Genomic DNA, 27,998 nt, shown 5'->3' with positions numbered 1-27,998 from the left:
TTCTGTCCCTGCTGCTTGTTTCGACTAATACTCTGTTGCATCCACTGAAAATAGGCCAATTTGTGAGCAAACAGGCAACACACCCACAGTAGCATGCACCACAGGGCTTGGTTCCAAATTATCCCACTGCAGTGATATTTATTTATCAATGCAGGATGCAATTATGAATTTGTTAACACAGCAAAGTTTGCCTTTTTTTATTTGTGCAATTTTAAAAAATCCTTTGAATTTTAACTAGTATTTGTTGTCCCTTTTATGTTTGAGTGCATGAACACTTGTTAGAAGAGTTTGTACACTCTTGTGAATTATCAGGAGATATGAAAGAAAAACTGCTGATTAGCAGCCTGCTAACAAATACTTTCATACTGAAAACTTCCACTAGGGGACAGCAACTCCTAGTATATACAGTAAGCTGATCGTTTTCATAAACCGCTCCTTGTTTCTAAAGAAATTGTTCCAAATCTTTAGTAAATGTGCAAATTCTGTGAATGTGCATCTATAGAAGTGGATATACTCCTGCTTTTGTCTTTGAGAGTGTGGATAGGAGTTTCAGAATGCATGCGTACAAAACGAAAAGAAAAAAAAAGTGATTATAAAATATCATATAATTGAGGTCTGGGGAGAGGGGTTCACCTGCTGTGCTGTTAGTCAGTCAGCCCTGTTCCAGCAGCATAAGCCATTGTTATCAGTGTTTACACTTTGATGACATAACATCACAGACTGTAAGGTAGAAGTCCGCAGTATAGTCAGCATCAATGCGGTCTCGGAAAACTTTCCATTGAGGGCGCATAGTTGTCATAAAGCGTCCATTTGACACATAGGCGGAGCTGAACGAGAGCCAATAATAACTTAAGCAAGTTAACAAATATTCGCTATTGGGTTTTTTTTTATAAACCCGCTAATAAAATGTGGTGGACTGAGTCATTTCTGGCTGAATTGCTCCGGCGATTTGAAGCGATAGGCTTGAGTGTGGCGTGTGATGCATAGCCTACGCAAGCCTTAAGAGTCACCCTCGGCTTGTGAAATGTGCGATCGCATCGCCGATTACTCTTCTTGAGAAACTTAAAGATGAAGTATGCTACGGAAGGACGAATGTCCAAACGTTTTATGACTACTGAAGTTTGCAGTTTGCACTCACGCAGCCCACTGGTTCAGCTACATCAGAAAGTTTCTCAGTTATAAGGAGAATCTGTCTCCGATCTTCAGTGGTACAGGACAGCTAGAGAACGATTTGACTTTAAAACTACCAGAAAAGAAGAGTTAGTGAAAGAAAGACAGTGGTCATCTACGCAAATCGGATTAAGAGGCGGTTATCTGCATTAGGTATGTTTTTCGTTGTTTTTTTTTTTTTGTTTTTGTTTTTTTTTGACTATTGTTTGTTATTTTATTTATTTATTTATTTATTTATTTATTTTATGTCGAATATATGTTATATAAATATATGAAATGTAGAACATAAAAAAGTGTTCGTGGCTCGTCTGCCAGTGGGTGCCCCTCACAAGCATCAAAGTGAAACTTCCCCATATTAATTTTCTTCAAAATGACAGGACACCCTGTCTCTGCATCTAAATGCTTGGGCAGTTGACTTTTTGCCTCGCTGACATGAGAGCAATTTCTCAGGCAGCGTTTGTGCACGTTGTTACCTCACAAAACGACAAGCTTCTAAGACAGCATAATTTTTAATGATAAGTTTTGTAGTGAATAGAAAAATAGAGAGAGCTTTGGTGATAACTAATTATATATTTATCCACAACAATAATTTCTTGCCATAAATGAAATCAGTAGTTCACGATGTTCAAAAATATATACATTTACACAAACTAACCACCAACTGCAACTTTCAGACCTTTCACCTGTTACAGATAGTAATATCATAGACAGTGATGGATAAATCTATGCTGCATTCAAATATCAATGCAAATGAAGTTTACTAAGTAGACACTATAGGATTCAGATCTTTCTTGTTTCCTTCCTAACTCTGTTTTCAGCTTACGGACGAAGCCATTGCCAGACCACCATTGAGAACAGGGCCTTAGAATTACATTGATTTAGCATAAAGTCAAACACAGTGCCTGCCAACGTCTTATCATCAACATAGGATGAAATATCTGTCCTTTTTAATGTTATAAAGGAGGTTGGTAAAGGAGAAACAATTTCATCATTAAGTGGCTTCTGTAAGGTACCTTCTATTGTGCTGAGCTGCAGTATATCAAAACCAAGTTAATCAGTAAGCGTACTCTGCGAGTGACTTACAGAGTGCTTTTGACAATATAATATCATCAGAGGGCAGGTCTGGGACGATGATATGATGATGTCTTATGGGAAGCTAATGTTCTCTCTCTCTCTCATCCGATAAAGCAGGATGAAGGATGGGATTACACTCACTTCACACGCTGTGATAACCAGCTGTGATTTCCACCGTCAATTTGTTTTAACCTTTTCAAACATGAGGGGGGCATTTCATTTTAATCACAGTTGTTGAGATTGCAGGGAATCAATTAAGTCACGTTGTTACTGTTTTTTTCTCTCCGTCTTTTGCTCTCTCCATGTCCGTCCTTCTTGCTCTCATGCTATCATTCTCCCTTCTTTTGCTCACAATATTGCAGCATTCATTTTTATTTCAGCCTGAGGTGAGTCTGCCTAGTCAAATTGTGGACAATCAGCTCAAGTAATCGGGTTTTATTTGCACAACACCAAACAAGAGTTAGCTGTTAGGGCTTTGGCTGGGCTATCATTGCTGGAATAGATGAGGGGGCTGATCGGGGGCTTGTCTGAAAAGGTCAATGCCGACAGGCTACACTGCTAATTGACGGGTTGCAAAATAGCTGCAAATCGCAGACCCTTCACTCCCATTGCATGTGTAGACAACGTATACAGCAAATACTTTTCCCTTAGAAGGAGACAGCATACTGCATCTTTCCTTTTTCTTTTCTCTCCCTTAGACCTTAGCTAACTCTCTCCTGACCTTGGCAAGAAGCATCTTAAAGTTCCTCTTAGTGAGAACACATATAAAACATGCTTTAACCTTCACCAACCGCTGGGTGAATTCATGCTCATTTGCACAAGTCTATCCTCTCAGACAGGATAAGCAAAGCACAACATTCAATTTCATGCATATCATCACCACACCTGTTCTTGTTTTTGTATGACTTGTAGTATTTTGTTCATAAAAAGATGATGTACAGTAATATAGTGCCCAATGCAGTGAAGTTAAGTAGATTCCTTGTGACAAGGCGTTAATAACTTATTCTTGCTAAGAAATTTCCATTATATTGTTCTGAATATATATATACTAGTGTTTAAAAGATTTTTTTTTATGTTTTTGAAAAGTCTCTTATGCTCCCCAAGGCTGTTTATTAGATCACAAATATGTGTAATAGTAAAACTAATTAATACTCTGAATGTTTCACTTTTGCTTTTGATCAAATATTTTCTCTCAGTGAATGTGAATATGTTTTTAATGTTCAAATATATGCTTTGTAAAGCACTGAAAAGTAGATTTATTGATCCAAGATTATATCCAGTCTACATGTAAATACAATCATTAGAAAACGTAAAGGGTAAAACTAACCTAGCTCATCAGTCTTGAATGACACACATGACCCCATGTTCAAGATATTGATCAGTCACAGAACTGGAAATGGCATAATTAGGGGAATTCAGGAATACTAATATCTTGACATCAAGGTCTTTATTTGGTGCAATAAGTGATATTTTACTGTGAGCCCTGGCACTGTCTGGCATTTGGTTTGGTTTCATAAAAAAATAATATTTATGAATTTTACCCTGAATCCCAGCGCTTACTCCTGTCAAATGGAGACTAATTGCAATATCGATACAGAATATGCAAATATCCTTCATGCTTCAAGGAAAGGTTGCTTTGCTCTAAAGGTGACCTTCTTTAGCATCACCCTTTCCCACATGTATGGCAACATACTGAAATAGAAATTAGAGATTCCAGCTCCTTTGGGGGAAGAATGTGTTAAGGAACATATAAATCGGCCTCTAAAACCCTGCTCCTTACTTTTGTTATCTAATCTGAACCAGAATATGTACAAAACTGCACAAAAACAGGTCTGTAAACGTTTCATAAAAGAAACGCTGAAGAGCTTTAAGGGGACATCCATTGACTTTAATGGGATGAACTGATTGCCCATATCTAATAGAAATCGTCGCCTTTGGCTAAAGCAGGTGTGGAATTGGATTAGACGTGGAACACAATGCTTTCACTGCTTCTTAGAAAACAACTAATTGAATCTATGTAGAAGAAGAGAGAAGAAACAGGCAACTCAAGGGCGAATAAAAACAGACTTTTAAAAAAAATTGTAGAAGTGATGGGAGATGGATCAAACATAGATGTAATATTTTTAAGTCTTTTTGACAAATTACACAGTGTGTGATCTGACCCTTCTAATTGTAGGGGGAAAGTGAGCAGTATTTTTGAACATATGCTTAAAATCATGCACAACTTAATAAGATGATGATTCATACGACATAAATCTAACATATTTTACATTTACAACTGCTTATACACCTTTAAAAAAAAAAAAAAAAAAAAACCACCTTTAAAAAAAAAAAAAAAAAAAAAAAATTGTATTTCCCACTGCACAATGTTTAATTGTTTTTCTATGTAAACATTCCTTTTAGAGAAGAATTGTAACATTTAGTGGCATCTTACACACTGGTGCCACTGGCACATGCCTTTGGAAGTTGTGGCACATCCAAAGACAGATCCAGAGAGGCATGTGGCACATGCTGCTTGATCTTAACGCATTTGCAGATTGCACATGACACATTAGCAATATGACATTGTATATTTATGTCTTTATTATTTTATTGTATATTATGTACATGTCACCAGCAAAAAACAACAACAAAAATGTTCTGGTAAGAGTTATTTAAGGGGCGTCGTCCCAGCTAACAAAAAAATATGTTCTCAGAACGTTTTGCTAATCTTCCCATTAAGTTATGAAAACTTTATTGAACGATCTCTCAACATTCAAAAGCATTACGAGAATGTTACTTCTGAAAGTTCTCTGAACATTCTGAAAAAGTAGTAATGTTTAAAAACGCTAGTCGAACATTCAACTAACTAACTTTGAACAAACGTCCTATTATTATATTCTGTTTGCTCATAGACACTCTTAGCGGGGAGTGTATAGGCTACATTACATAACAATTCAATAATATACTGCGTTTCATTACGAATATATGTATGAAAAACTTTGGGGTGAAAAGGAAAGAAAAGGAAAGAAAAGCACCGCGTAAGATGCTTCATTTTTTAAGTCCAGCGGTGGCGCACCGCGTTTTTGAAGATGACTGTGACATTCGGGGCGGAGAGGAAGCTTCAAAAAATATTAAGAAGACAAGGATGATGATGATCATGTAGAAAATATCACGTGTGGAGAAACTGGATGTTGGTTTAAATGCTAACAATTTATAGCCTCCAGCTGAAAGGGAGGGGAGAGTAAAACTTCGTGAGAAGCGGCACTCTCCCGTTTTCTTGATCAAGCAGGAGGAACGGATCATGGAAGGACCCCCTCATGTTGACAAGTACAGAATCCTCTTTATATATTACAGACTCGAAAAGCAACACTTTATGCAGACATATACAGTTACTCCATGAAGTATGTTGCGTCCAACGGAAATAAAGTTTCCTTTTCCTCGTTTACCGTGACAGACCGCTTTCGCACATTCATTGTAAAACGTTTTGTGCGCTCGGTTGGTTAACCGTATGGAGCATGGAATGCTTTAATGTCTCACAATAACAGTAAACTTTAATTTCTTCTTTCTTTCAGCTGATGAAAGGTGGGCGACGATCTACCTTACCGGGAGAGTAACTGTAGCGTTTCCTATTCATCATCATCCTCAGCAGCAGCATCATCAGCATCATTATCGTCAGCGCGAGCGGCACGCACCTCACTTGCTCCACAAAGATGAATATCCAAGTCCTGCCGGAGCACAAACTGTCCTCGGTGGCCCCGCTGAAACAGTTTAACGTGGAGAAAAAGGAAGTTGAGCTGATCCTGGTGAAGGAGCAGAACGGGGTCCAGTACACGAACTCCTCTGTTGTGGCCTCTCCGAGCTCCGGTGAGGATGTGGTCCGGGAGACCTGGGGCAAGAAAATGGACTTTCTGCTCTCTGTCATAGGCTTCGCTGTTGACCTGGCCAATGTGTGGCGGTTCCCTTACCTGTGTTACAAAAATGGAGGAGGTAAGATCGGTTCTTCCTTTTATTCTGAGGTTTACCCTTTACACTGCTTTTTACAATACGAACTCGGATGAACAAAATGTGGGCTTCTCGATATATAACTATTTTGGGGAGTAGCTTACAAACTCACATACGCTGTTATTGCCTTTGAAATTCATTTGAATTGCATATTTGTACAATACGCATTAAGTCTCAAACTGTTACTAAAACACATTCAGTGATTTAGAAATTCTTTGAGTTGAATCTATTATGAGTGAGCGCATATATGAAAGAAAACAATAGTCCAAAAATGCTAGTCTGTTAATTTGAACTGGTATCTTAACATATATAAAGAAATATATTTTGAAAGATTATACTTTTTTTATATATATCTATATATTTTTTTAGCTGTAAAAATATGAATTACTCTATAGTTTACAAAGATTTTTTTATTATTATTATTTTTATTATATATTTAACAAAGCATTACATATACTTTTCAGTCAACATTATATGATTTAATGACACATACCGTACAGTTTGGAGCTGCCAGGACTTTTGAATGTTGTCATTCTTAAACTAGATGTGAATGTCAGCGAACTCATTAACTACTAGTGGGCTGTTGTTTAGAAGTTTTGTTATCTTTTATAATTTATGAGTAACAAAATATATTTTTCACTTTTTTTTTCACATGTTGCTCAGGTTTGAGAAAGAAATGTGTTTATGACTGCAACATTTTTCACAGTTTGTTTTTGTGAAAAAAAAATGCATTAATTTAAATGCATTACAATATTCAGCAGCCTGCTGTATATTTAGTAAAATAAACCACTTTTTTTCATAAATTAAAACTGTAGTATAAAAACTTCATGAGCAAAGACAAATATAGCAGGGATCAGGTAGATTTCTGATTTTGAAAACATACTTAAGGTCATGGGGCCAGAAACTTTCATGAGAAGGTAACGTGACATTTTAGTTTCATTTGACTTTTCACCTCTATGTACAGGTTTAACCATGAAGAATTTTCTATATCTGAATACATTATAATGCAAAGCCGGAGTTAAGAACTATGGCCATGTCAAACTGGATCTAACGCCACTTTTGATTGACTATTCACTATGTTAGCAGATACAGTGACAAATGCCTATTGTTTAATGTGTTTCCTCAGGTGCCTTTTTGATCCCATACGTTCTGTTCCTGTTCATTGCTGGGATGCCCCTGTTTTACATGGAACTTGCTTTGGGTCAGTATAACAGAGAAGGAGCAGCTACAGTTTGGAAGATCTGCCCTATATTTAAAGGTATGCACAAAATTTGTAGACATAAAAGATGCTGAGATGAAATGTACCAGGTTCTCACATTTCAACACATTTAATTAATTCACTGCCCATTCTGGATGTTTCATTTTTACACTGACTCAACAAACACAAACAGGGTTTACTCAATGGTCCAACAAAAGCCAACAAATGTGTTCATTGGGGCAGTGAACTAGGTTATAGAGTGACTCTGTTGGGACTTTGAAGTTAGTGCGCACACATTTAATTTCATATATTGAAGCAAAGAGAGGCCAGAAACAGATAAAGCAAAACTTTTTCACATATAATAACAAAATATTTGTGACATTCCTCCTCAGGTGTTGGCTACACTGTGATCATCATAGCTTTGTATGTGGGCTTTTACTACAATGTCATCATAGCTTGGTCATTGTATTACTTATTTGCCTCATTGACAAGTGAGCTGCCCTGGCTCAATTGTGATAACCCGTGGAACAGCCCCAACTGCACAGAACCACAACACATCAATGGCACCTTCTTGGGAAACAGAACATCCTATGCCAAGTACAAGAACACACCGGCTGCAGAGTTCTACGAGTGAGTCTTACATTTATTTTTGTTGTTTTTTTCGCTCTGTGGCCTTGCCCTTGTACTTGAGTTGTTGTATAGTAGTATCATGAAAATGTCTGGGAATGCAAAGTCTGACGTAATATTAGTGTCAATTAAAAGAATTCAGGCAGACAGTTGATAGGCTTTCTATTTAATTGCATGCGTTTCGCTCGAGATTTGCTTAAAAGTATGAATATCCCATTTATTAAACAAACGTTTTTACTGTATTTTGTCTTATAGGTGTCCCAAACACATTAACATTTCCACTTACTAAATCAGTTATGAATGATTCAGCTGTTTTACTAGTCAGGTGTTTCCTTATGCGTCACAATGTCTGTGATGTTTTTCGACATTGTTCGAGTTTGTCATGTTGTACCAATTACTGGTTGCTTCCTATGGAGTCTTGCTGAAATGGCGCCTAATGGAGCAATCATTCCGTTATCCCTGTTCGCTGCTTAGAGTTTTGGGGGCCCTCAAGCCCAGCTGAGATCTTTAATTTTTTCTAAAAGTTCACCTACAAATTCAATTTGTACTCACCCTCATTTCATTCCAAACCTGTAGGACTTTCTTTCTACTGTGGAACATAAGATATTCTGAGTAATTTTATTTATAGTTTTATTTAAAAAAAAAAATGTATATAAAAAAAAAAGAAAAAAACCTTCAAGGTTCTGTTTAAAATATCTTCTTTTGTGTTCCACAGAGATGAGTAAAGTATATAGATTTGGAACATCATGAGATAATCATGAGTAAATATTGTATTGTACCCTGTTGCTGCTCTGGTGTAGAACACATGCAAAATTATTAGCTAATCTGATGTGAACAATTTTGCTTAAAAATGCTCAAAATTAGGTCAGAATCACTGAAACATGTATGCGGCACTCGAAACTCTTGATGTAGACTGAAAGAGAGGCAGCCGCTTGCACTTCAAAGAAAAGCAGTCTTTTTCCGTGTCTAAGGGAAAATGTGGCTCCTCGTGCCAAGGGAAACCAGAAGAATGTGTGGAACAATGAAGAACCTACAGCACTTGATGATTTGTTTACAATCAGTTATGGACAAAATCATAGAGACACGTCATCAGATTCTAGTGAGGGTTTCCGTGTCTTTATTCCTTAAATTTATTGCTCACATCTTATGCATGTTTGTATATTATGAAATCTCTTAAAGAGTCTAACATCACTGTGGAATGTGGATGTGCATCCAAATGTCTATCTATCGTATATATACATATAATATATGATATATTTTAATTAATCCTACCCTCAACCCCTTTTCCTGTCTTTCTTGGTGATCTACTGCTTTTTGTACTCTCTGCTTGTCTTGTTCTCACTGTCTGTTTAGCTGTTTCTCTCACTTTTTCCCTCTCCTATGCTACCAGCAATGCTTTGAAGTGTCATTTCCCCAGCTATCTTCTGTGTGTGAGGGGATGTGGAAAGCTGTCATTTCCTCTGCTTTTCCCCACTCATGCCACTCTATTATAATAGTTTTCGGCCACCAGTAATCCTGCCATCATGGGACAGCACACAGAGCACTAGAGGATATTCATTACTGTCACGTATACAGCAGACTCACATGCTCAGCAGGTATGCCATACACTGAATATTAGATTAAGCAGTGTGTTGCTCAGAATAGCTAAAATGATGGGGAGAGCTAGAAACCAATCACAGAACGTGGTGTTGAACCAGCAGCTGTCAATCCAGAAGCCCCTGATAAAAACCCAGTCAAGTTTATTGGTCTTACACGAACCCTTCATGCCACACATCTTTCTAAAACAACCGACAACCAGACAAAAGCAAAATATGACAAGCTCAACAAAGCAAATTTCATCAGCTTGCCACCCACATATCCTTTGACTATACGCTGTCTCTGCCAATTTTGACATTTTCGAGTCAATCACTGATTGTTGAGACTAATGAACCGTTACTGCTCCGTTGTATTGTTTTACACAGCGGGTGTCCTAAATCGAATTATTCCATCATTACTGAAATCTTATTACTGTACATAACACACAGTCTCAGATTTAAAAACAGACTGATGTCATGAAGACAGAAATAGTGGATTTAGAGGAAAAAATATAATCATTTGAAAAGCCGAGACAAAGATCTTCACCATACTTATTGGGCCTTCAATTAATAATCATTAAAAGTAATTAAAATAATAAATCAAACAAGCATAATAGTGAACCCTTAGAATATAGGTTCATTGTTGCGTGCTTATTTTATTTGAATTTTTTTTTTATATCATGATTTATTAAAAGTGCCAAATGGTTGTGTTTTAGTAAATACTTTTAAAAAATGTGAAATGAAGGTTATAAGTGTTACAGATGCTATTTATTTGCGGTGCTTGTTTGTTTTTAATAATTCCAAAAATAAAAGGAAGGAAATGAAATATTAAAAATATAAACAGGGCTGAACTCGTGTCAGCCAGAGGGGTCCATAACCACAACGAATGCGCGGTTTCACAAACACATTTTAGGACATTCTGGTGCCTGTTATGAAAACAAATAGAATTTGCTTGAGAGTTAAGCAAGCTGTGATGAGACCCCACATGCCATCAGAGTTCTCTTCTGTGACCGTTGTCTGGATCAGAGTACATAGCTGAGGATATGGTGAAATCATAGGTGTTTGGATTTAGCTTGGCAAGGACAGGACATCAGATGTACGAAGAGCTCTAGAGGGAATGCTTGTCAAGATACTCGCCAATTAAATGTAATTATTCAATTAGAGGAGGCTGTGCTCACATCTGTCCTGACCTAACCGCTGTCACTGAGACTGAGCTCAAGCTCAAGATCTTCCCCTCAGAATGACAGGAGTGGTTATGTCTGGTTTTGAAGTGTCCAGGAGTTTCTATTTGTGTGTTTTTGGACTATGTATTTAGGCAGTTACTTTTGTCATGTAACAGTAACCAATTTTGTCATTGGCAAATAACAAAGCATGGGATCCTTTAAAGGAATAGTTCACCCAAAAATGAAAATTTACTCACCTTAAGGCCATTCAAGTCAAGCTGAGATGAGTTTGTTTGTTTATTTGAACAGATTTAGATAAATTTAGCATTACATCACTTGCTCACCAATGGATCCTCTGCAGTGAATGGGTCCCATCAGACTGAGAGTCAAACAGCTGATAAAAATGTCACAATAATCCACAAGTAACCCACACAAATCCAATCTATTAATTAATATATTGTTAAAACAAAAAGCAGTGTGTTTGTAAGAAACAAATCCATCATTAAGATGGGTAATTCCTCTATATTGCTTTCTCCTTTAAAAAAGTTGTGTCATCTGAACCAGGACAGAATTATGCACAGATCAAGCCCTGTTTATAAGCGAATACAATCCAAAACAGTACTAAACAAGTATTTTGGTGGATGTTAATAATCTGTTTGGACTCTCGTTCTGATGGCACCCATTCACTGCAGTGGATCCATTGAGCAAGTGATGCTAGATTTCTCCAAATCTGTTCTGATGAAGAAACAAACTCATCTTGGATGGCCTGAAGGTGAGTACATTTTCAGAAAATGTAAATTTTTGTTTAAGTTTTCTTCACAAGGCATAATAAAAATGCATGTGAAAGTCCAACGTCAAAGAATAACCAAAAAGTGCCCATAGAAGTCATTCCTGATTCAGTCGTATTAATGTTTTTTTTTTTTTTTTTTTTTTTGCTTGTGCTTATTGAATAGTGCAGTATGTACAGTAGGCATTGTATAGTCACGTTGAAGGTTTTATTTTACCAGTAGTCTACTGCACTAGTCAAGTCATGTCTGTTTTAGTTGAATAACATTTTGTTCTGAAAGCGGCTTTATGTAGAATAGTTCCTGGTGAGCAAGCCAAAAGATGACTTTGGAAACCCCCTAATGCACTGTTGTTGTCTTCAGCGTATAGATTAAAATCTGTGCGCTGTTAGAATTGCTGCCTGTACTTTTACTTTATAGCAACACACATATGTAATTCTTAAAGATCTGGTCAAAACTTTATTTACTAAAGGATTAGAGAAAAAGCCCTTCCAGTAAATGAATAATCAAATGTGAGTGAGCTATTTGTAAAAGTACTTATTGTCATGACAGCCTGATATAAACCGAGAGATTTGTATGTAGGTATGTTAAAGGGCCAGGGGTCAACTGAAATGTCACAGAGAGTGGATTAAAGGTCAAACTGTAGCAGGACAGGCGGGTGGACAGGTCCCGGTGTGATGTTATTGGCAATGATGACGGGATTGGACTGTCTCCCGTCTCTTGAGCCCTGAGGGTTTGTCTGGCTTTCCTTCTCTTCATTAACTCAGCCACGATGGCTTCAACATCCATGTTTCTGTAGACTTCACACTCACGTTTATTCCCTTATTCCCATGCATGACCAAATGACTTGTTTGATGAGTAAGTTAAGCAATTCTCAAGCTCTTTCCAGCTTTAAAATTTTCATTTTAAATACAAGCATCTTAGTATGAATGTTTGCAAAACCAAACCTGCAGCATCTGATCCAGATTTAATACTTTACTGATGTCAACATCATCAAATAATGCTATGGCATATTTTAAAACACACAGAAATATGAATTATCACACATATGGGAGATTAATCAGTTGTGCTGATCAGAAATTCGAAATAGGAATCGTGTGGGAATGACATTTAGTCATTTGACAACTGTCCTAAGGTTAATATTCTGAGTCTTTAAAATAGTTTTCAAAGTAAATAGACATGGATCAAGTCTGCTTTAATTCACATCATGGCTTCTAAACTCAAAGCGTGTTCAAACAGAGCAGCATTCGTTCTCCTTTACAAGATACGTCTTTCAGAAGGAAAGACTACAGCAATGTTCTGGCAGTGCTTTAAGGGTTTGTTTATAATATAAGAACAATGGCCTGTACTGTTTCTGCTCTTTGAAACTCACTGGGAGGTGCAGCACAGGAATCATTTAGATCACATTCTACAGAGACTCTTTTCACTGGGTGTATCCAGATATTTTGCTAGAAACCAGCAATAATATTCATCATTGGATGGTTGAGAAACCTTTGGTCGTAACCATTATTCAACCTTGTTATATGTTAAAAGCAAAGGTCATCCCTCTTGGGGGGCAAGAACCTGAGGGGAAAAGGGTTTTATGGGCAATCTACAATCTGGCAAATCTTTTGAAGCAATTGACGCAGCAGGGGGTGTGACACATACAGTATTGAGATTGTGTGTTTGTACTGGTTTAGCTCTACTAGTTGTAATGGTTCTGTGTCTGTGTGTTTTTGTTATGTGGACTCTTAGTTTGTAGTTGTACCTGGTTTCCTCTTTCCTCTTGTATTTTTCGTGATTGTTCTTACCTGTTCCCATATCCAGTTAGGCTTTATGTATATGCTGTAACCCCAGTGTGTTTCCAGTGCTCTTTGTCAGCTCTACACAGTAACATTGTTTGATGATCTTATTCTGTTTTCTTGTTTCTGTTTTCTTTTAAAACAATATCTTTACAGACACTACATTTGAATCCAGTGCACACTAGTTATTGAGTTCCCATTGTTACACTAGTTAAAGCCAAATGCTTTTCTTCAAATCTATTTAAGTTTCTCTGAACATAAGGTTAGAGTTAGTATATAATAAACATCAATTCAGAGTGGACAGTCTAGTGGAAACAGCCGTAAAATGAGAGTGAGCGTAAGCATAACATATAAACACATTAAAGGGTGTAAGAATGTGCTATAAAAACAAGATACAGTTCCCTAGACAGAGTTGGAGTGGACTAAATGCTCTGTAGTTGTAGATTCTTTATAGGATCTTCAGTTATTGGAGCAAGGATTTATCATACTTTGACTTTTATCACTTTTATTTTGATACATAACCCCTTTTCCAGTATCATAAGAGCAGTGACGTCAAGTGGCAAGGTAGCTCCTATATAATCCCTAGAGTCTAACTAGAATTTCAGTGGTTTGTAACTCTGCATAGTGGCAGCATATATTTATTCAAAAAACTTTTTGTGTGCAGACAATTTTTTTTTACACTATGCTCTTGGAGCACGACTAAGAATAGAGAACATTATAATAATGGATGGATGGAGATTCAATGATAAGTGTTCCATAATTTGATGAGGAAAACCCTTCAAAGAATCTCCTGGTTCCAGGAGGACTGTGGCCCAGGACACTTCCTTTACTACTGCTACTACTTGAACAAGGCACACAACACAACATTTCTCAACATTTTTTTTCTATTCAGACAGTGTGACTATGAACACAATGCATTGAAGTAGTTGTTTAATCTCACTTACCATTTCTCCTCCTCCAGGCGCAGAGTGCTGCACATTCATGAGAGTAAAGGCATCAATGACCTGGGTCTTCCTCGCTGGGAGCTCACCCTCTGCCTTATTTTGGTCGTCTTCATCCTCTGCTTCAGCCTGTGGAAGGGAGTCAAATCCTCTGGAAAGGTGCAAAACTCCAGCTAAAATCTCAAATGATAGTATTTGTTTCTGGTCATTCTGTTTATGTTGAATCTAAACACATTTTTATCTGTGATTATTAATAATATTTTCAATTTATATAGCATTTGTCATTGAAAAGCAATCTCAAGGCACTGGACCAAAAATGAATGGCTCTTTATTTGTGTGTGGGTGTGAGTGTGTGTTCAGGTGGTGTATGTTACAGCTACTATGCCCTACATAGTGCTGCTGGTGTTGCTGATTCGAGGCATCACCCTCCCTGGTGCAATGAATGGAATTAGGGCATATCTCCACATTGACCTAAAGAAGCTCAATAATCCTCAAGTAAGTTCATGCTAATAGGGCTCGACCTATTTTATGAACTAATTCCAGATATATACCTTTATATCATGGATCTTTAAAAAGTAGTCATACTTCATACATACAGTACAGTAGTCATACATACTTTTATTTTTGTAGATGGATTGTCACTCTTTTTTTTTTTTTTGCTGCAGGTATGGATTGATGCAGCTACTCAGATTTTCTTTTCTCTAGGAGCCGGGTTTGGAGTCCTCATTGCCTTTGCGAGCTACAATAAATTTGACAATAACTGCTACAGGTATGACAAATCTTTCATAAGTTTGTACGTTTTCTAAAGGCCTGTTCACAGTGCACTGACAGACGCAGACAAACGGCAACAGAAATGTTCGCCAGGTTTTGCTGGATTCTACATGTTCAATCAGCAAATTCAAGCGCCAACCAAGGCCAAAAGATGTTTTGTTGTGTGTTACATCTGTTGGCATTAGTTGGCGCTTGATTTCGCCGATTGAACTTGTAGAGTCTGAGAATGTCGTCTGAGAAGTGACATATTGTAATCTGTTGACCGTAGGCATTGGTCTGCGTCTGTCTGTGCAGTGTGAATTGGCCTTAATAATAACATCTCTTCAGAATTATATGATGGAACGATTCTTACTACAAACAGGTTCCAGTGTGAGCAATAGCTTACTTGAAGACTTGGAATGAGTTTTTGCCTGATCTGTTAACCCATAGACATTTCAATTTGCTAATGCGGTGAAGCTGTGGCTTTGCTTGCTAATGGGTTAAAGTTCTCATGAGAAAACCAGCATGTTGTTTCCAGAGATCAAAAGTTAGAAAAAGTTGTTAGTGGGGCCAGCAGGTGGCAGTCACCTTGTGGGCATTGTGTATCCCAATAGTCAAAAAATCAGTCTGTAAAGTTTCTCTGGTTATAGTACAATATTCTTGTCAACTAGTGTCTCTGTAGATTGAGATGTTTCAACACTCGTTCAGTTGTGCACTGAGCATTTAACCTCATCATACAATTAATGACACAACTTGTCATTTTTTGAGTAATTGCAGAGATGGAAATTACATATTTGGAAGTGGGTGAAGTGGATGAGGTGATTCCTTTCATGTATGAAGTGTTTTGAAGGTATAAAGAGGCAAAAGACTGAAGTCTGATTCATTTATTCACTTTAAAATCAATGCCTACTTTGGGTAAAATGACAGTAGATTAATATTCAAACATGCTTGCCATTTTCTTTTGATGCCTTGTTAATGTACACATCTAAAGCATGTTAATGACTTACAGTAAGCACTGTTGATTTCACATCACAATATGTTGACGTCTAAAGCTGGAACCCTACTGATCCAACAGGTTTTTGCTCTCCAGGGCACAGATGTCTTACTAAGACCTCAAATCTACAGTCATGTCAAAATATTATCTTTTGTTTCTAACAGAAAATAAAGAAAACCAATGAAAATGTCAGTTTGAAATATTCATGTTCACATTATTTACATTTAAATGTAATTTAAGTGTAATATTCAGCAGGGTTTTTCACCTCTTCAGCATTTGGCCGCCATGACAATATGTTGCAAGCAGATGGTTGCTGAGATTTATGCGCTTCTTTACAGACTACACTGAATGGTTCCACCCTAGGACACACTTTGAAATGATTAAAATCGTGAATTGTTGTATTCTTTCTTTTTGGATCCACTTTTTGTATAAATTGTTTGGTTATGAACTAGGCTTTTGTAATGTCTAGTCATTGCATCTGGCAAACATTGTGAGAACAAGGGAACAAGCTTTCAAAAAACAATGCCAAACTTCAGCTTTACAATGCACAGTTCCTCTGCACAGGAACTGTCTAAATGAGAACTCAAAGCATATCCACAGTGGGGATAAGCCACAGCTTTGGCATCAACTCATTGTGGATTCAAGCAGTGTTCAAGCAGTTTTGAGACATCTGGTGTATTGTAAACTGTTATCTTGTGCTTTGTTGCAGGGATGCTATTCTGACCAGCTCTATAAACTGCATTACCAGTTTCTTCTCAGGGTTTGCCGTCTTCTCAGTACTGGGGTATATGGCTCATCAGCATCATGTCAACATAAAGGACGTGGCCACTGAAGGTCTGTGACTCCTACAACCTCACTGTCCTGTTTTTATTTGAACCTTTGTGTATTACTCAACCTTTTCATGTTTCTCAGTTTTACATCATGCACTATTCTTTCTTCTTTTGTGGTTAACCAATGTTATTTTTCTGGAGTTGTACAGTGTCCCTTTGCTGATCTGTGAGGTGATTGTTTATATCTGTGTGCAGGAGCTGGACTGGTATTTATTATCTACCCAGAAGCAATCTCAACTCTACCTGGATCCACATTCTTTGCGATAGTGTTTTTCATTATGCTTCTGACTCTTGGAATTGACAGTTCTGTGAGTACAAAGTAATCTTGTTATTTCTCACATAAAATTTAATAGACAAAAACAATGCAATTGCTAATAATTGATACTTCAACAAAAATGCTAGGATTCTAAAGCATATTCCCTTTATTTAATGTAATGTCCTGTTTAGATGGGTGGCATGGAGGCAGTGATCACTGGGCTGTCAGATGACTTCAAAATCCTGAAGAGAAATAGAAAATTATTTACATTTGCTGTAGCATTTGGGACATTCCTAATAGCCCTTCTGTGCATCACAAATGTAAGTTTGTTGGGTCTGTTTTTTAGTAGCGTGACAATATGAAAATACTTGTTTATATTATAAACATCAAATTACTAAAATCTATATAATATATATATATATATATATATATATATATATATATATAATCCCTATTTAATTTGCTTTTGAGATGGATTGTATCGTACTGTATATTTTGCTGTATTTACTGTATAATATTTATTCCACATCAGTGGTGTGATCCATTTGCATGTGATCCCATCAGTTGAAACTACACTGTGGAGCATTTCAACATTTATTGACAGCACTTTGCAGATTTTTTTTTTTTTTTTTTTTTTGGATTACTAATATCACGAACAGGGAAAATGGATGAATACTCACAAATTAACATACAAGCAATACAATTATGAATTAATCAATAGAAGTCCTTTATTCAGCAGTATTTTGTCTTTGTCATATCTCGGTCATGACAGGGAGGGATCTTCGTGTTGACCCTGTTGGATAGGTATGCTGCAGGGACGTCCATTCTATTTGGGGTGCTGATTGAGGCCATTGGAGTATCGTGGTTCTATGGTGAGCAGATATAAAACAAACATTCGTCTTTAAAGATCATCTTCCACTCCTGACTCACTACTGACTGAGATTCTTGCTTCTACAAGTAAAATCAATGTTTTCTGCAATCTGTAACAGGTTTAGTACATTTCGTATTTGCACAAATAATTATTCCACATGCACCTGTGGAACAGTCCTTAAGACACTAGCAGTTTATAGGCATAAATCTCAGTAGAAAGGTCTCTTTACTCTCCTAAGTCTTAGGACTTAGTCGAGTCTGGGTTTGGCAGATGTCAGGAGAATGTTACCTGCCTGATTGCACTGTGCCAACTATAAAGTTTGGTGGAGAAGGAATAATGGTATGGGGCTGTTCTTCAGGTGTTGGGATAGGCCCCTTACTTCCAGTGAAGAGAAATCTTAATGCTTCAGCATACCAAGACATTTTTGATAATGCTATGCTTCCAACATTGTGGAACAAGTTTGGCGAAGAACCATTTCTATTCAAGCATGATTTTTGCCCCAGTACACAACGCAAGGTCCATGAAGACATTGTTGGATGAGTTTGGTGTGGAACAACTTCACTGGCCCACACGTGTGTAGCTCTGACCTCAACCCTATCAAACACCTTTTGCATGAATTGGAACAGAAATGATGAGCCATGTCTTTCTCATTTAACATCAGCACCTAATTTCACAAATGCTCTACTGGATGAATGGACACAAATTCCCACAGAAACACTTTAAATTCTTGTGGAAAGACACTCCAAATTGCAATGTCATAGAAGTCCCTTTTGGTGTAATATTCAGGTGTTCCAATACTTTTGTCCACATAGTGTGTATCATGCATACACAGCTACTTTTGAATAGTTATCAGTGGAGCTAATACATCTTCCACCAGGACTGAGAAACACTGCTTTTTTAGCTTGTCTGTAACTCAGCCTCAACACACTAATGCATTACATTGTGAGTAAGATTAGAGCTATGAACCCACGGACAATGAAAGCCTGAAGACTGACCAAAAAATTATAATTTCTCTCAACTTTATATATTTTTGTAATTACTCCAAAGCATATGCAGTCCTAGATACTGCAAGACATCTCATGTAAAGAGAGGGAGGTCATTTATTATGGTCCTCCTGTGTATTCTGTGAATCAAAACAAACAAACAAAAAAATTTTGCATACTGTACATTCCAAAACATTGTCTTTAATATTCTTCATACATTTACTCATGCAAGATCCATGGCTACTTCATGAATATGAAGTATCCCTGCCTCGCCCAAAGAGCAAGCATAAACAAATAGTTTAAAGCCTCAGGACTTTAAAATGTCAAGATTATCATTGCTACATACTGATACATCACTTCCTGAGATCCAAAACTTCTAATTTCTACTTTACACTGTATTATATGACTTTTGAAAACAGTGCTGTCTAAGATTACAGTACACAGTGTTCAGATCATCATTAATATTGTAATAAACGAAGCCTCAATTCAGAGAAAGGTCTCAGGGTACTTTTATTTTAAAATGATGTCCAGATGATGCCATTTTTTTGTGTGTGTGCGTTTGTACCATAGGCGTGGACAGATTTAGTGAGGACATTGAACGCATGATGGGCTTCAAACCAGGGATCTACTGGAGGCTTTGCTGGAAGTTCGTCAGTCCAGCGTTCTTACTTGTGAGTGAAACGGGTGTATAAACATAACACCTGATTCAATTTGACTCTTAAGGAATGTGTCCTTGATCTGTCTTTCCCCTGATTAGATTACACTTTAAATCTTTTTTGTCCGTTAACCTAAAAATTTACTCAATTAATATCGGTAAGCCCCTCCCCTCAAACACAGATGAGCCAATGGCAGTCAAGTATCAGTTGCATGGGGAGCAGAACCCAGACATCTTTAGGTTTCAGCGCCATATAAAAACATTAGAAGATCCGAAGATTTCATCGGTTTGATGGTGTTTATGCTAAAAAAAATGGAAAAACGATGTGCCTAGGGTACTTGTAACACTGATTCCAGGTATCCTAAGAGGATGGGCAATAGAATTTAATACATTTCCTAAACCCAAACAAAACTGAGCAAAATGTCCCTAAGCGTTTAACCCCAATCACAATGAAGACAAAAATGTTTTTTTTTGTTGTCATACTCTCATTAAGTTACACTTTTCAGCTGCTCAAGCAGAACGTTAATGTCATCTTGGCTTCAGCAAAGTATCTCTGGCTGAAACTAGCTAATGTTAGCGTTAAAGTTAGTGAGTCCATGCTAAGGTACAAATCTAAATAGCGAACTATTCTCATGTAATATACCTTGCCGTGAAAGTCAAAAACACATAAACGAAGGTCTATATGAGAGTGCCTCTCCATATTAATCTGGTTAAATGTAAATTAATTTGATCTTACTCTGCAGTATATGAACGGTGTTGATCTGGGATGTTGTCATTGCGATCATGACGACAGTAACATAATTATCCCTTTTGCATTTTGATCTGTATTTTTACATATTTATTGTAATATCTTTTATATATCCCTCCATTGCATATTTAAGTCCCACTTGAAGGTCCATCTGTGTCCCAATTTTATCAGAAACACCTCGGAAGAAGGTTTTCACTGACAGCTGTCCTTGTAAGACAGTGAGCAACTCCGTTTATTTGTCCGAGTGAGCAACAGTAACTAAGGGGGGGCGGGGCTTACCGATAGGTCAGTTGTGCTTGGAACATAGCGGAAACAATTGGAATAGTTTCAACCAGTAAAAATAACTTGCTTTATTTTCTTATGCTGACAAAACTGGTTCCTTTGTATAGAATAGTGAATCACTCTTATTGTTTCTGTAGTTCCTGACTTCTTTTCTGTGCAGCTTGCGGTAATTGCCAGCATTGTTACCTCCGGCGACCTGAGATATGATGACTATATTTTCCCTCGCTGGTCTAATATGGTGGGCTGGTCCATAGCCTTGTCCTCCATGCTGTTTGTACCAATCTACGCCATCTACAAACTGCTTATTTTGCCAGGCACCTTCAAGGAGGTTAGTAAACACTAAATAAGGACTTCTATTGTTTTTACATACAGCAAGTTATAAATGCTATAAATGTTTCCCAAAAATATGGTTTAATGCTATGGGTACACACAGACACACATTGGCAAGAGGCATATTTATAGTTGAAAACAGAAAAAGAGAGAAGAAAAAATAAGATATATACATACATTTTCAGACTCACTGTTTCATATATACAGTAGCTCTTAGGTCCAGTTCTTAAATTTTCACTCCAGCAGATATAACTTCTAGCAGAACCTCCAACAGATTCCTTGTTTCTATCTCATCATACATTGAATGCCCTCATTAAATCTGTCCATAACTTAAATCTGCTTCATGACTCTGTGTGGTCCTAAAACTGAGAGATGTTTTCATTTCTAAATGCGTCACTTCCCAAAGCCACAAACATGCTATTGACATCTGGCTCAGTGCTTACACTCATATTTTCCACAAGCAGCATGCTATCTTAAATGGCTTTAGAAATCATCTAACATATGCAGAATAAAATGCCACATTGCCATCTGTTTCTGAGCCGATAATTAGGTTTTTGTTTAAATTTATGGTTCATTATTGCTGAGTGTTTATTTCTGCTAGACCAAATTTTTGTTTTTAATGTCCTCCATTGCAGAGGATAGCTTACGGCATTACTCCAGAACATGAACATCACCTGGTGAAAGAGGGTAATGTCAGGCAGTTCAAGGTAAGAAAATGCTAAAGGTAGTGTTTACCAACAGTTATTTTAAAATAACTACATGTCACAGTGAAAAATCCTCACAGTTTTTCTATTGTACATTTTGTCTTGTTTTTCCAGCTCAGACATTGGTTATCCATCTGATGAAGGGGTCAGGTGGAAGTGCCATCAAATGCTATTGCGTGAGAGAGAAAAGTGTCCCCTGAGAAGAGTGGAGTAGAGTGGAGTGTTGGCTTTGTGTGTTCCCCAACAATACACACACTGTACTGTCCAGTCTGCTCCATGAGTTCAGTGGTTGACATTTTGGGTAAAGAAAAGAATACCCCCCACCCCCCTAATGTAATCACATTTTGTTGCTTTGCAGCCTGAAATGAAGATGGACACAGTTTTTGTTTTATGCAGCTGTGTTTACTTAGTGCAACATCTAAAATCCAAGTAAAATATATAACAAACATGTCAAATAAAAAACAGAATAGATGTAGCTTATCACCTTCTCAATGGCACACAAAGCCTTTCATCTGTGATCAGATGTGGTCATGTCGATTAGCTCAGCATGAAGAGCTTTCCTGGAGCATTTCAGTCCTTGGTAGTGCAACGGAAGCAATCATCTATGGGCACCCATCAGAAGATCTCCAGCATAAAGTTGTGGACAGGCACAAGTCAAGAGAAGGATACAAAAAATAAAATAAAATAAATTCAAAGGTTTCATCAATGCCTAGAAGTACGGTGAAGTCTATTAAGAAGTGGAATGTATTTGGAAAAACACAGACCCTCCCTGGATCAGGACGTCACTCCAAACTGGATGAGAACTGGAGGAAAAGCCACTCCTCAAGACAGGCCACGTGCAGTCACATCTGTCCAAAATGCACGTTGAAGTTTCAGAGGCAGATGGGACTAAAATTTAATTTGGCCTCAACACCAAATGATATGTCTGGCAGAAATCTAACACAACTCAGCTTCCGAATAACAGCATTCCTACAGTAAAGCATGGAGGTGGTAATATCCTGTTATGAGGGTGTTTCTCTACAGCAGAGACTGGAGCACTTGAAGGAAAAATACCATCAAATTCTTAAGGAAAATCTGCTACTCTCTGTCAGAAAGTTGTCAATGGGAAGAAGGTTTACTTTCCAACATGACAATGACCCAAATCACACAGCAAAACTGAGCACACAGTGGTTGAAGGAGAAAACGGTGAATGTCTTTGCAGTCAGAGCCCAGACTTTAACCCCACTGAAAATCTGTGGAATGACTTGAAAACTGCAGTCCACAAACACTCACCATCAAATTTAACTGAACTTTAGCAGTTCTGCAAAGAAGAGTGGGCAATATTGCAAAGTCTAGATGTGCAAATTTAGTAGAGACAGAGACACATCCCAACAGAGTAAAGGCTGTAATTAAAGCAAAAGGTGGTTTAACTAAATACTGCTGAAATACTGTTTGTTTCAGTTACACTACCAAGGACTGAAATGCTCCAGGAAAGCTCTTTCATGCTGAGCTAATCAAAATGACCACAGCTGATCACAGATGAAAGTCAAAATACAGCTGGATAAAACAAAGACTATCTGTCTTCATTTCAGGCTGCAAAGCAACAAAATTATTTTATTGTGATTTATATAGGGGAGTTTGAAGGGGGTGATTCTTTTCTATACCCACTTTATATTATAGGGCAAAATAAATATTGTGCCTGTACTTCTTTTTAAATCATACCCTTAGGTTTTAGTCCAAACTCTCAAAAGACCTCAAAATACTTAAGTTTTTGGGTAAAACAGGTATTTTACTTTTTATAATTTTTTTGTCCTAGTTTTGTTTGTTATGGTAATAACTCGTTGTTTGTGAAAATGTAAGCAGAAAATCATTCTGAAGCTATATTATCCTGTATGGCTGGGAAGTTCAGTGTGTGTTTATATGGAGTTAGTGGGTGTGACAGGTTAACTCACACCCTATTTCATAGTGCAAGTTATAGAGGTTTAGGTAACACACTGAGAAATGGAAACCCCCTTGATATTCCAAGAAATCTTTCATGCCATGTAACAGGTTTGGAGGTTTTGAGCCATTGCTACAGTATATGATAGGGCGCAGCTGTGAGTTTTTACCTTGTTTCCCAAGAATGGTTTGGCTTTGCAACAGCTGGCTTATATCAAGGGTCCACCAAGCACTTTTTAAAAGCACATCTTTTTTCTTTTTGACACACCTCACAAAGCAGACACACCGCTGTGTGAGTGCCTTACCTAGCCATAAACTTCCCATCACTAAGCAACTCATCCTCATAAAGAGAGTGCAGGGACGTTCTACATGACTAAAGCATCCCATTGAGAGATTGAGGGATTTTAATGTATTGAGTCAATGGATCAACATTTTAAGTTTTACTTGTGGCATCCCTTGGATCAGAGCAACAATTATTATTATGACATATTGAATACCTTGCACAAAAATGTTTTTGCCCCTTCAAGAGAAAGATTTTGTTATAGATTTAAAAGCAACATATCAAAGACATAGAACATCATATTTTAAACCCAAGACAGTCCAGTTGACCATGTAAAGCAGCAATGTTCACAGTGTTTACAATACACTAGGCAGCGGTTTAGCTTATTTAGATTAAATACTGTTTGACAAAACATTGAAAATCTATTTACACTGTACACTGACAATTCATTTAATTGAGCTCTTGTGGTACAATCCCATTATCATGTGGTCCCTTTGAGAATTTCATGCCTTGTATGGGATGTGTGTGTCTGTGTGCGAGTATAGATAACAGATTAGGATTCTTAGGTTTTCAAACCAGTCAATATCAGTGGTCTATGCAGTTGTCCGTGTTTCAAGATGACGCATACATTTTGTGGTTCACTGTGGCTTTTTTGCTTGAAGGAAATGTTTTAACATTTTAAAGTGTCAAAATCAACTCCTGTTATGTTGGTTTGTGTTTTATTTGTGAAGAATCATTTGAAATGCAAAAAAAAAAAAAAAATACTTGTTCACTGGTAGGAAGCAAACAACATATGTGGGTTATGAAATATAAAGAGACACAAATATATTCTTTTGTTATATATCTAATATTCTATGTATCAATTTCTTTATAAAACGTGAATGTATTATATTTTAAGCAAAGTGTCTACTGTTATATCATGCTGTGTAATGTCGATAAATATATAAATATTCAGAAAAGCATTATTTTGTGTAACCAGGGGTGACATAACCACATGAATGTAAATGGAGCAGCTCTGGCATTTCTGAGTGATGCTTACAGAATAATGTGTACAACAAAGTTGTCCTTTTGATTGTGAGTGACCAATATATATGAAAAAGTTCAAATACAGTATGCACACTATAACAATAAAGTCCTTTCCAATACACACACAGATAAAAATCAGTGTTTTGTCTGTTCTTATTAGAGCATTTTTTGTTGAGATTTTGTTTTTACCACACAAACGTGACAGTGCTCATCATTTTGTGACCCTTGGTCATATTGATAAATAGACTACAAAGTGTTATATTCTGCTGAGCACAGGCTGACAGTGCTGTTTTCTTTCTCTCTCAATAGCATTCTGCTTTTTGTGTGCATTCTGTTTACCCTTTTTTGCCGGATGTACAGTACAACGAGCCTTAGCTACACAGATGCCGACCGTGTGTCCCCTTTCTGCCACACAACACTAATTCATAAGCTGGAAGATTCTCCTCTTTTCTCTTTCAGTACATTCAATGAAAGTTGGGGTTAGATGGGTTGACTGATCCATAGTGGGACTCATAATTTCCACTTAACAGAGTCTATTAAATTGTTTTGAATGAGTCTTTGCAGTACAGACACTAGACCAAGCATTTTTATGAACCAATCTTATTATTTCTTTTTTTTTTAACTGACAATCTATTACTCCCTCTTTAGCATATATATGCTCATTATCTGCTTAATCAGACCTATAAAGCCTACTGTATCATATTTGATACACAAATATCTAAGGCTTCCAAATTATCAATGTGATCAAAACCTATTAGGCACAATTTACTATATGCCTAATGTTGTCTGATTGATAGTTTTGATACTTTTTTAGCAAGTAAATGACCTTTTAGTGTAATTCTAAAAACAATCCCCTTCAGTCTTTTTGCTCTGAAATATTTATTATTTTTTTCCAAAGTAAAATTAAGAATGACTTTTATATTATTAGTAATATCAACACCTACTGGACTGAAGGAACTTTATATCATTATAAATTCTAAAATTACAGTCATTATAAATTATAAATCATAAAACTATCATCTTTATGTCTGCTATATTATTAAAAGATCTCATTGATTTGCATTGTAAGCTATCATAATTTTGTCTTATTTTTTGGCCATATAATTATCAGCAACTGCACCAAATTGCATATGTTTGGGCCGCTTAATAAAACTGAGGAGTTTTTCCCCACCTTAAGTATGAGCTCGATATATCATACTATATGACTCACAAGTGTTCCATTTACAAATTAATTAATTAAATAAAAATAAAAAAACTGACAATTTTGTAAGGCTTTATGGGGTATTGCATATATATAATATATATATATATATATATATATATATATATATATATATATTATATATATATATATATATATATATAATAAAATAAAAATAAGGGAACGACACCAATTAGTCTGAAAGACAGACAGACATGAGCAGGAGACAGCAGGTATTAAGTGCCTGAAAGGAGATTAGACGCTTTATTCTGCTTCAGTTTCTTATCTTGGGAAAGAAAATAAGGAATGAAGGAGAGAAAATTACAAGCTTCTGCAACACAGATATGGATGCAGACTTGAAGGGACAGGAAAAACATTATTTAAAAAATATATATATATATATATATTATGAACAAACCTCAAAGAACCAACCAATATCAGAGTGTATTGAGAGTAAAAACTCCAATCAAGCTATAAACAGTTCTGAAAAAAAGATTAACATTATTTAAGGGTGATCTTGTTGGGTGAAAACTGCTGCAATATGCTGACTAAATTTGACTCAAATAGATTTAAGACAAGTTTATTGATTTTTTTGCTAAATATAATTATGATTATTTGTCAGACCTTTTGCATTTTTAATGTAAAGAATTATTTGAATTGCATTAATTGTCAGTATTTCTGATAGACGAAATTATTCCCTCGTGATTATTTTAGGTCATTCCAGAGTATGCTGAGGGTTGAATGAGATGTGAATGGTACAGTAACAGTTTGTTTAATGAATTTCTATGAATTATAATAAAGCAACCAAAGCAACTTTGTTAGCAGAGACAAGATCAATTACAAATCTTTAGGATGTCTAGTGTAGTGTTTCCCAGGATAAAACTAACTAAGGATAAACATGAATACAGCTGCAGGATATCTTTTATTTTATTCGTGGTTTGGTCATCCTCCTAAACTAATTTATTCCGGTCTGTGTGTCCTTCCCTGATGAGAGAGAGATGACCTGTTCTGAATTCCCATACTCCGTTCTCCCAGCACTTCTGATACAGGAAGATTTTCAGCACTGATAACACTTTCTCTTTCCTTCTGCTTATGTCTTTCATTCTCTCCTCTTCCCCCACTCTTATTCATCTTATCTGCTGTGGTCTGCTCTGTGTTCTTGCTCAATGCACCAAAAAGGTCAAAACCACAAACCTTCATCAAATTTGCCTAGTCAATAAAAGTCAAGCCGGCTCTCCGCAGACAGCAGGCTAATTGCAGACTCTCTGCAGCTGTAATGCAATTAAAGAGTTTTTTGGTTCTCTTCATATTGAGGGCCTTGTTCTCTCCTCGTAATCCAATCGCTGAAGATTAATCCATGTGACCGCATTGATAAAATCTATACTTTCTGTCGACAGCCAGAGAAGACCTAAATCCGGCAAATGAGACAGAGAGTGTGTTGTTGTCCAAAGAAGATTAATTCAACATTTAGCAAAAGCAAAAATGAATAACTCTGCTGACAACAAGAAACGCTTCTAGTGGTAAATCATTTCCCAGTAATTCCTCTCATTATTTTTAATTAACAGATCACAATTTTCCACAAAGACTGTAAATGAATTTTCGATTTAAGCACCACTAACAAACGATCAACTTAGAATCCATGTGAGCATTTCCTCAGAATATGTAAATAAGTGAATGACCGAGTGTGAGCATCTGACACTACAAGAAAATTAAATTAACAAAATATGTTGTATGATAATCCAGGTGCACCATACTGATAAGAGGTCATTTTTTTTGCTTCCTTTCTATCATCAAATAGTAGGTCACAGGTTCTGCTGAACATAGTATTAGATTTCTAAACAGCAGTATTACGCAGTTGACTTCCATTACTGTTT

At 36.7% G+C, this 27,998-nt stretch overlaps 1 protein-coding gene across 2 annotated transcripts; it reads left to right on the top strand.

Annotated features, from left to right (window-relative positions):
- The first annotated feature begins 949 nt into the window (after positions 1–949).
- Positions 950–22,911, top strand: LOC109058357 (sodium-dependent noradrenaline transporter-like). Of its 2 annotated transcripts, none has more exons than XM_019075559.2 (15): positions 950–1,323; positions 5,799–6,213; positions 7,355–7,486; positions 7,819–8,056; positions 14,318–14,456; positions 14,658–14,792; positions 14,963–15,066; positions 16,751–16,875; positions 17,067–17,179; positions 17,319–17,447; positions 17,900–17,999; positions 19,552–19,652; positions 20,827–20,994; positions 21,632–21,703; positions 21,815–22,911. In XM_019075559.2, exons 2-15 carry the CDS (start codon positions 5,937–5,939, stop codon positions 21,836–21,838), a joined length of 1,857 nt encoding a protein of 618 aa, XP_018931104.1. In that variant the 5' UTR covers positions 950–1,323; positions 5,799–5,936; the 3' UTR covers positions 21,839–22,911. The 2 variants fall into 2 exon arrangements, with proteins under 2 accessions (XP_018931104.1, XP_018931105.1); XM_019075560.2 differs by lacking the exon at positions 950–1,323 and adding an exon at positions 4,990–5,553.
- The last annotated feature ends 5,087 nt before the right edge of the window (positions 22,912–27,998 follow it).

The sequence above is a fragment of the Cyprinus carpio genome, chromosome A7 (genome assembly GCF_018340385.1).
Source record: "Cyprinus carpio isolate SPL01 chromosome A7, ASM1834038v1, whole genome shotgun sequence".
NCBI classification, from domain to species: Eukaryota; Metazoa; Chordata; class Actinopteri; order Cypriniformes; family Cyprinidae; genus Cyprinus; species Cyprinus carpio.
Note: the sequence above shows the minus strand (reverse complement) of the source record. Positions and strands in the feature narration are given on the sequence as shown.